A 9666-nucleotide genomic window follows, 5' to 3' on the forward strand; every position below is an offset into this window, starting at 1 on the left:
ACTATGTAGATACATTATTCTCTTCTATTGTCTAAAAACAATCCCTGAAATCATGGGCATCATTTTTCAAACTTCATTGTTATTTGTCCAAAACTTCTACTCCTGCAGAATTGGCCTACTCACTTAAATACCAGTTTGTACTTCCCTTTTAAAATACCCATTAGATAATGATATATGTGTTACATATGTGATAAAATGATTCCAAATTAAGTGAAAAGTTATGCTCAGAGATTTCTCTGGCATATGCAATTGAATTCCTGTTTATAATAAGATGCATTATCTACTCAGTCCATCCATGTTAGACTCCTCTGTACATTTATCATGTTTTTCTAAAAAAACTAATTCTTAAACTGTCAACATCTTTGTTTGGTTATATTTTTGAATCTTAAAAAATCCCCCAAACAGCCTCTGAGACTTTATAATATGTCTAACTTCGGCACACTTTGCAGCACAGTTTGTTCCCTGAACACGGCCTCTCAGCTTTTAATAACTCGTCCAATAATTGAACCACAGCTTTTTCAAATTAGACCCAAGCTTTAGAGACCAGAGACAAAACAGCACAAAGAGTGTAAACATCCCAAAATATGTGACATTAAGACTTTTATTTATTCTATCACTATTATTGTCTTAAACAAGGTTATAATAATTGTTTATCTCAAACCATGCGTCTTGCAACTATGTCATTAAACATACCTCAAATTTCTCTATGGTAATGTTTCCTACAAATGCTGCATCACCAGCAAATGTCTTGCCTCTTTGGCTTCAAAAATCTACAAAAACAACTACTGTTGGATTTACTTTTAACCGTTTCACTCCAAGCTGTGAGTTTGAATAATGTAAAGGAGGAGCTGAACCTCTGGTCTTGAGAAATGAAGCCATGGTGAAAGTACTAAAAACTGCAGTTCCTCTAGTGTCCACTTGAGGTTGATCTCAAAACTCTAGAAACAGCTATTTTCTCGTCTGTTTTGCAATTAAGTTTGAGCAACACAATCTGTATAAAGTGTTTCACCTCAAAACAGAAGAAAATATTAGTTTAACAAATGTCACTTCATATTGAGGCTCTTTAATTTCAATACTCAACTGATTCACCTCCCAAACAAATCTTATCTTGTACACAACTTGTAACTCCACAGCTGAAAAAAAAAAATCAGGAGAAGTTATGTTTGCTGTAACTGGATAATTGAAATCCTCTTTCTCGAGCTGCCAACACTGGTGCAGCTATCATGTTGTAAAAGCTCATTTTGACAACTTAAAGCTGATTTTTTGGGGGATTTACATGTAACTGATGGGTTTTATGTCTGACATGTCGCATGTACCAGCAGCTGACATCAGAATATGAAGTAAGTGAGGCAGACCACCCACCACACAGCTGGACGAACGATGTACTGTGAGGAATGACACAGAGGAGGGATTGTACTCGGCAAAACATTAGTGTCACCAGAAATATGAAAACGGCTGTTAGAGAGTGACACACAGTGATTTAATGGACCCACAGTGTGTGTGTGTGGGTGTGTGTGTGTGGGTGGACTAGATCAGACCTACCAGTCAGTCTAGCAGTGAAGGGCTCCCTCGGACTGAAGGGACATTTCCCTCTGCCCGACTCCACGTCATGAGACAACGTGAACTGTGGCTCCTACAGTAGAGAGAGGCGGAGAGAGAGAGAGAGAGAGAGAGAGAGAGAGAGAGAGAGAGAGAGAGAGAGAGAGAGAGAGAGAGAGAGAGAGAGAGAGAGAGAGAGAGAGAGAGAGAGAGATAGAGAGAGATAATGAGACCACACACACGCACACACTCAGAATGACCGATACACCGAAGAGCAAAGAGGACGCTGACTCTTGGCTCGTACTTTCTTTGATGGATTTCTTCGTGCATGATTGTCGATTATAAGCACACAGTGAGAGCTCTGTTAAGTGATTTACTGATTCAGAGAGACCAACACCAACATGAGTTTTATCACTGATGTTTTAGATATCTGCACCTCTGTGAGAACTTTTTAATGTATTAGAAATATGTGAATGTTCTGAAGTTAAGATAAGAACCATGCCATTGTCAATTTGTTGTTGACTGGAGTGTTGGGGAAAATGTCCAAATGCAAGAGAGGAGAGAACTCTGCACACTGTCTTTTCACTTGCAAAAGGATAAAACTGGATGAATAGCTTCATTGTTTTAAGTCTCTAGACCATCATCAGGTGGAGCTTGACTTGAGCCTAAGGCAAGACAAGTTTATTTATGTAGCACATTTCTTACACAAAGTCAACTAAATTTGCAGAATGTGAAGAAGAGAAACAACTAAGGGAAAATTTGAAAAAGTCATAATGAAGACTTAAACTTGTTTCTGATTTAGTTTTTCACAAAAACTTACATAATCTGAACATGTGAACACAACATCCTGGTGATAGGACCTCTATCAGGTTAAAGGTACAGTGTGTAGAAATGGGAATATTTAGCACTCCAAATGTTCACCCCTTCTGTCAACGGTGGCCTTTGAGGACAAGAAGCTCCTGTGATGCATGATAAGCATGATCCTCCTTTGTCAAGTTTTTACCATCAAAAGTGTCTGACAATATAAAATGTTTTGCGCACAACAACCACACTCTTCTTCAATTATCTTAATCTTTCAACCGATGCATTTCAGGCACTAAATACAATTTTGTGTATGGCGTAAGGTTAGTTCATTTTGTGCTACTGTAGTAAAATGGCGGTGCAAGATGGCTGCCTCTGTGAAAGGAGACCGAACAATGTGCAACAAGTTTTACACACTGCACCTTTAAGCCCTACACCTGATATAAAATGTACCCAGATGAAGGTGTCAGGACAGCAACATGATGAGTCTAAAAAAGCTATTGCAAGCCATTTCACTGTTTGCAAGTGTTCTTTCCTCTTTTACCTTTACAAAATTAGAATTTGACATCAAATTGTCAATGTTTGCACACTAAACTACAAGAAAAAAAAATGCACTTAAAGTAATAGAATGAGCACAGGAATCCAAATATATCATCATGTGACATAGTAACACAAAAATGAAAGAAAACATCAGCTACATTTGCAAACAACAAACTGAGGATGTGATTTCCATGAATGGATAAATAAACACATGGTTGTGCTGTTACCTCCGTGTTGTGATCCAGGTGCAGGTATGTGCACTGTGGATGGAAGGCTCCAGTCCCACAGGCATAGACCTGGGTTTTATTGAACGGCTGCAGCAGCCGCACAAAGTTTGCACACTCGGTCTATAAAGACAACAAAACATGATCGATCATATCACTTAACAAAATCAGGCACAAGAAATAACGCAGACACACAGGCATGTCTCATTCTACAGGTGTTCTTTCTGGTTAAGTGAGAGGTTTGAAACCCATTTCATGCATGTAGAGTAAATATGAAGTTATTACCAAAAGCCTGCTAACTTAGCTTAGCACAGAGACTAGTAACAGAGGAAAAGCAGCGAGCCTTGCTCAGCAAAACACTCACAAGAGACGCTCTAATGCACAAAAAACAACATCACATTGTTTTACATGGATGATTTGCAGGACTTGGCATGTGAAGACTCTGGGAGACCACGGGACGAAGCTAAGAAAGAGCCTTGGACCACAACCTCTCATAAAAATTATCATTACTGGGTTTACATTTCAGTTTTACACGCAAGATATAAATGTTATTTACTCAATGTAAGGGTTGCTTGAAGTTGTATTTTGGACAAAGACAGGCCAACCATTCCTCTCTGTGTCAAGTCTTTATTTAAGTATAAGCTAACTTAGCTTCTAGCAGTGAATAAAGTAAGGGCATTTCCCCAAACGTCAAACTTTTCCTTAAGGGAAGAGGGAAAAAGGCTGACGGTCTGCACACATATACAGTAAGTTCAGCTGGACTAACAGGGGAACAAAGGAAAGTATTGAATCCATAAAAATGCACCACAAACATATATAGGGAAAGTTGTAATTGTCTTATATTTTGTAGTTAGTTTTTTGTGATTTAAAGATGCTCACCTCCAGATTTTTCCCAGCCATGATGCAGTGCCTCACATCTTCTCTGACAGCGGGCCAGTAGATCTGAAGGTAAAACACAGTCCTGTAATCAACTGCAAAATTATGATCCTAAGGTTTTATTTTTTACTTTCAGAAGGTTAGATGGAGATGCATCAAACACCAGAGGCACCAACAGCATGATTTAACATCTCACCGTCTGTGTGGGCCGATCCAGGCTGTCGGGCCTCAGCAGGTAGATGTGGTCTTTCCCACCGACCAACAGCCATCCCTGATCCTCGTCCAACAACATGACCTGGTATCCCCCGCTGACTCCGCCCTGCCAGAAGATCGCTGAACCGTTCTTCAGATCTAAGAGAGAGAAAAGAGACATTTATAGTCAAGCTGGGACATATAAAGCTTATTAGGCTGATTTCGTGATTATTCATAAACTGTAGCACGTTTACTTAAGTATGAAACCCGAGAACAATTTCAAGATAGTGTGCAGCATGACACACTTCTGAGGGAAACTAAATGCTCAGCCCTGTGTTACGTGCGCAGGTTTCACTGCAGGATCATTGTGTCTGAGTTTCTTACATCACCTGAAGGCACACATGTTAGAAATTTGAACATGTGAGAAAACACTAATTGGTTTCTACCTTGCTACTACCTTGGTTTTATTCCAGAGATTATATATTTATCAAAGTAATTTTATTGATCTTATTTTTTCTGTCTTATCTCTCTGACTTCTGTTCTGATTGATGGAACCCTGAGTTATCATGTTTTATATTATTTTAATCTGGCCTCGCTATGTTGTTTAATGCTGTGGTTGTTTGGTAATTGGATGCCAAACTGGATATCATCATCTTGGTGCAAAACAAATTTACCTACATGTACAAATAAAGTAACGTGGACCAACATGACCCAGATAAGCATAAAAATATTAGCTGTCTTCAGTCTGAACACACCTTATCAGCTATATTTAGTCTGTCAATATTGCTTTCCTCGAGCAGCAACCTCTGGTGTTGGAAAATGAAGCCAATGTGAAAGTGAAAAAAACTGCAGTTCCTCTTGTGTCCACTTGAGGCTTGCTCCAAAAGCAAAGGGAACCTTTTAGAGCCTATTATAAAATGTCCTTTTTTACAGCCTGTTGCAGAAAAAAAAGGTTCTGGTCTCTACAGCTCATTTTTAATTTGTGTCAACTGTAAAAGGAGGGATTTTTTCTCTTTTTGTTTAATTTTACTTTATGAAGGCTAAGAGTTCATCATAAGTGTGAGTAATAAGGGGCGTCACTGATTTGACTTACAGGTAGACGCAGTAGCTGTTTGACGCTCACTAGTCTCACCTCAGCCTTTTTTCCAGTTTCTAGATTAACTGGAAGTTTGTTGGAGTCAGCCTTTTATAATGTGTTGGCTACCATTGTTAGGATTCAAAACACCTCTTTATAATAACCAATGAGTGAGAATACATTATATTTTATACAATGTGTGGTTTACATCAACAAAACACATGGCAATACAAAGATAAATGATGCATTATTTCAGATAGAACTTCAACTATTGAACAAGCAAGTAGTGGCAAACTGAGTTCCACGACAAAAGCACGCTGCTGTCCCTCCTAAATCTTCCTCTCTACCTTCCTCTCCTCCCAACCTTCTTTCCTAACTCCTCCTCTCCTCTGCCCTTGCCTCTGTGTCATGAGTACTTCTTCCCTCTCTCCTTGTCTCCTCTGTGAGGACTTTCTCTCTTCTCTCCTCCCTCCTTGCCTCCTCTGTGTCATGAGCACTTCCTCTCCACCTCGTCTCCTCTCCCTCCTTGCTTCCACAGTCCTTGCCTCCTCTGTGTCATGAGCACTTCCTCTCCACCTCGTCTCCTCTCCCTCCTTGCCTCCCCTGTGTTTTTTTGGATGAATGCATGATAAAAATACGTTTATGAGGACTCGACAGAACGTGTCTGCCTGACTCTGTAGCGGTAGTCAGCGGCTTCTCTTTCCTTGAATTTTGACCGCAGTTGGACCGACGAAGTCTCTACAGTCCCAGATGGTGTGTCCAGTTCTTAGATCCAGTTCTTAGTTCTTTGAGTGTTTTTCTGGCTCATTTAGTATGCCAGCATGGACGCGCTGTTTGTTGTAGAAGGCTTCAACATTTTGACCATTGACAAAACTGTCAAAAATAAGTGGAGATGGGTTTGGTTAAATGAAGTGGGGGAGAATGGACAGCCTGTCGGTAAGTGGTGTAGTCCTAATGCGCCATCAGTCAGAGGACGCACAGAAAGCCGCCATTTGTGCTCTGCAGCACACCTCCTCCCTGCCAAATGCTTTATTAGAGCAGGGGTTCCCAAAGTGTGGGTCGGGACCCCCTCCGGGGTCGCGGGACACAAATGGGGGGTCGTGAGATGTCTTCCAGAATGTTTTTTTTTATTAAAGTTATCTAGAAAATAGTACATTTTAACCATTATAGTAAAAATATTGACACAAGTAGTAGCTAAACTAGAAATAAAACCATGAAAATATAAAATGTAATCAGTTTTCTGCCTTTTTTGCCAGATGACTCCTAAGTTTAGGGTTAGTGAACCGGTAATTATCAAAAGCATCAGTAGCAGCAGGTTAATTCATAATGGCACAGGAAACACAGCCACGTGCTCACATAGGTAGGCTAATTCTCTGCAGACCAGCTAAATTAAGCCACATTAAATCACTTTGAAGTACAGTGGGGGTCCCGTGTCTTTGGCATCTATATTTTGGGGGTTACGGCTGAAAAGTTTGGGAACCACTGTATTAAAGGACAGTATACTGTGTACATGTCCTTGGGCTAAAGGCATGTAAATGGTATACTCCTTTTTAGGTGAAAACCTTTGGGAAGTGACCGATAGGCAGAAAAATTTTGCATTTGTTTGCTTTAATCCTTGAATTTGACTCGGGCCAACGCCATGAGAGTGCAGAGGCTCAAAGTCGCCATCAGACATCTGAATCAGGTCCATCGTTCATGTGTGAGCTCCAGCAAAGTCTCAGAGAGTGTGTGTGAGTGTGTTTGTGTGTGAGTGTGTATGTGTGACGTATGTTCACTGTTTGGATTATTGGCAGTCACTCCGTCACTGTCGCTGTGAGTAATGTCTGAGGACTGTACCGCACACTATAACTGCACAGACACTTTGACGTATGAATGGATGAGAGAGTGATGGCTGTGTGTACAGATACTGTAGGTGAATGAAGAGATGTTTCAAACAGACTCAGTCATGTTACTGTTGAAGAAGATTAATGCTTCCGATATCAAACTCATTGATTAGTTTCAGAGTCCATGTGTCATCCTGACGGGAGACACTAAACAAACCTCTGAAGTTAATAACGCTTGTATTATGATTGTTAGAAGAAGTGGTAATCGTTTCTTTTATTCATGTCACAAACTTTCAGAGGGCTTCACAAACAAATAAAAATAAAGTAAATATTAATAAAATGTTGAAATGTCACTCAGTGAGGACGAACGCAGAGGTGAAAACTTTTTAAAGATGTTTTCACGTGCATGTCCTTCCAGAGGAGAAAGTAACCAAACCTTAAAAATGTTGTATTGACTTTAAAATGACATTTATGAACCTCAACAGACATAAAACATAATATGCATGTATTTTTATTTTTGTTTTGCACATTTAAATGTTCTCAGTGTGACTAAGAGACGGCGTCTCCAGGGCTGGAGCGCGTGAAGAGTCTCTTGAGCCAGCTTTTCTTCTTCTTCTTTTTCTTAGCAGTCGTTTCTGCCATCCTGCTGTCAAGCTCGTCCATTCTGGCGACCATCTCTCTCTCTCTCTCCGTCCACTTCTCAGTTTTCTCTTTCTGGGTAGTGTGGAGGAGCTGGATGGTGTTCTGAAGGGAGCTCCTCTCCTCCGTCCACTGCTCTTGCTGGAGCTTCAGCTGGTCCACTGCTTCCTTCTCAGAAGCCATGATTTCATTGTTGAACTTCTGGAGGTCATGGAGCTGAGTGGTGAAGGCAGTCTGCATGTTTTTCATCTCCTCCGCAGCTTCTTCTTTCACCTTTTGCAGATCTTGCTCCACAGAGAGAGTCTCCGTGGTCTCCTGCAGCTGGTCAGTCTGCTGCTCCTGGTCCGTGTGAGTCCTTACCCACAGGTACTTGTTGGGAGCAGTTTTCTCCTTTCCAGGGGTCTTCAGACTCAGGGCCTGCTTCAGGACATCCATCTGGAGCTTCTGGAGGTGCACGTTTATCTTTTGCACCTCCTCTGACAGCTTCTTCTGGTCCTCAGTGCAGGGAACAATCTTTGTAGCTCTCTTTAGTAAGGCAGCTTGGTCCTGCTGGAGCTTTTCACCAAGGTTGAAGATGCCAGCTTTCAGTGCCTTGACTTTGTCCCGCTGCTCTTCCTCAGCGTCTTGGTCACTGTCCTCATTGGCCTGAAGCTTTTCAGTGCATTTCTGCAGCTCTTCATGAGCCGCCTGCAGCTGCACAATCAGCTCTGATGTGTCTCTCTCCTGGCTCTGGGTGACCTGGTCTGCTGTGGAAAGCTGTGCGACAGTAGTGCTTTTCCTCATGAGTCTCTGTCTCATCATGTTGAGCTTCAGTTCAGAGACTTCAGCTCTCTTTTTTGCATCATACAGGTTAAAGTGAGCCCTATCCAGCTGGATCTTCATCTCTCCTGCTTGTTTCTCTGCAGCGACGTGTCGGTGGTAATGCAGCTGATGAGCTTCCTCGAGCTGCTCTTTCAGACGAGCGTTTTCTGCCTTCAGCTGAGACAGTTCGTTCTCCTTCACGGAGGACTCAGGCTGGCAGCCGTGGTCTCTCACGTTGCTGTTCGCTGTCTCCATGTTTCTCCACCTCCTTTGGTTTCTATTTCTTCTGTCCATTGCTTTAGATAAACTAGAAGAGTCTGGAAGTAAGAGTTAAGTGGATGGGTTTGTGAATGCTCTGAAGGCTTTGCAAAGTACCGACTGGTAGTTAGACTACTTGAAGTGGTGATGAAGATCTGGTTGAGACATCTGGTATATAGTCTGCAGAAAGCCTGATGTCATATCTCAACTATGATATCACAGTCCAACTATGTGGCACTGCGTTCCAGAAAAAGATCATAACTGTTCCCTAGCAACCAGAGGACACATCAGTATTTTGATTCAAAACACAGTGGCCATGCAAATGTATTATTTATAGTTTTTTGCACAGACTTGGCCCCAAAAAGCAAAATCTGGGGAGCATCAAGTCAATGCAGAAATGCAAAAAGCTGCAGTTCATCCAGTGTCCACTTGAGGTTGTCTCCACAAGCCACGAATCCCCATTAACACCCATGTTAAAATACCATTTACATCACAATCAAACATGTTTACACCCTGGTTTAAAATGAGGGTGGATTTTTTTTGTAATTCATTGGTGTTGAAGATATTATAGCCAAGAGTCCTGCATACATTTGCATAATAAGAGGCGTAGTGTTTGCCAGGATGCTTAAGGTCTTTGAGGTTGCGTCATTGCACACATTGCACACATTGCAGTGTGTTTCTTTGCATTGCTCTGTAGGACACTGTATGAAACAGTGCTTTGCGTTGCATGCTTACAGGACATGAAAAAATATGTTGTATTTCTGATAGTGGTCAATGTCATCAATTCAACACTTTACAGAATAGACAGTTATTTTATAACTCTGCAGGAACACATTTGACAACAGCTAATGCTTTATTTTCAGTGTTTATTTTGGTTCAAACTTTGCATTTATGAACA

General features: G+C 41.2%; 1 protein-coding gene across 2 annotated transcripts in view; it reads right to left on the reverse strand.

Moving 5' to 3' along the window:
• Positions 1–9666, reverse strand: part of si:dkey-49n23.1 (semaphorin-3D) — a 110527-nt gene that overhangs the window by 23619 nt on the left and 77242 nt on the right. For both annotated transcript variants that reach the window (XM_034689082.1, XM_034689083.1), the window contains 4 exons: positions 4177–4331; positions 3984–4046; positions 3108–3227; positions 1543–1633 (listed from right to left, as the gene is read on the reverse strand). In XM_034689082.1, the coding sequence (XP_034544973.1) occupies positions 1543–1633; positions 3108–3227; positions 3984–4046; positions 4177–4331 (429 nt within the window). The remainder of the gene's footprint in view (positions 1–1542; positions 1634–3107; positions 3228–3983; positions 4047–4176; positions 4332–9666) is intronic.

This window comes from Notolabrus celidotus, chromosome 1 (assembly GCF_009762535.1).
Source record: "Notolabrus celidotus isolate fNotCel1 chromosome 1, fNotCel1.pri, whole genome shotgun sequence".
Taxonomy (NCBI): domain Eukaryota; kingdom Metazoa; phylum Chordata; class Actinopteri; order Labriformes; family Labridae; genus Notolabrus; species Notolabrus celidotus.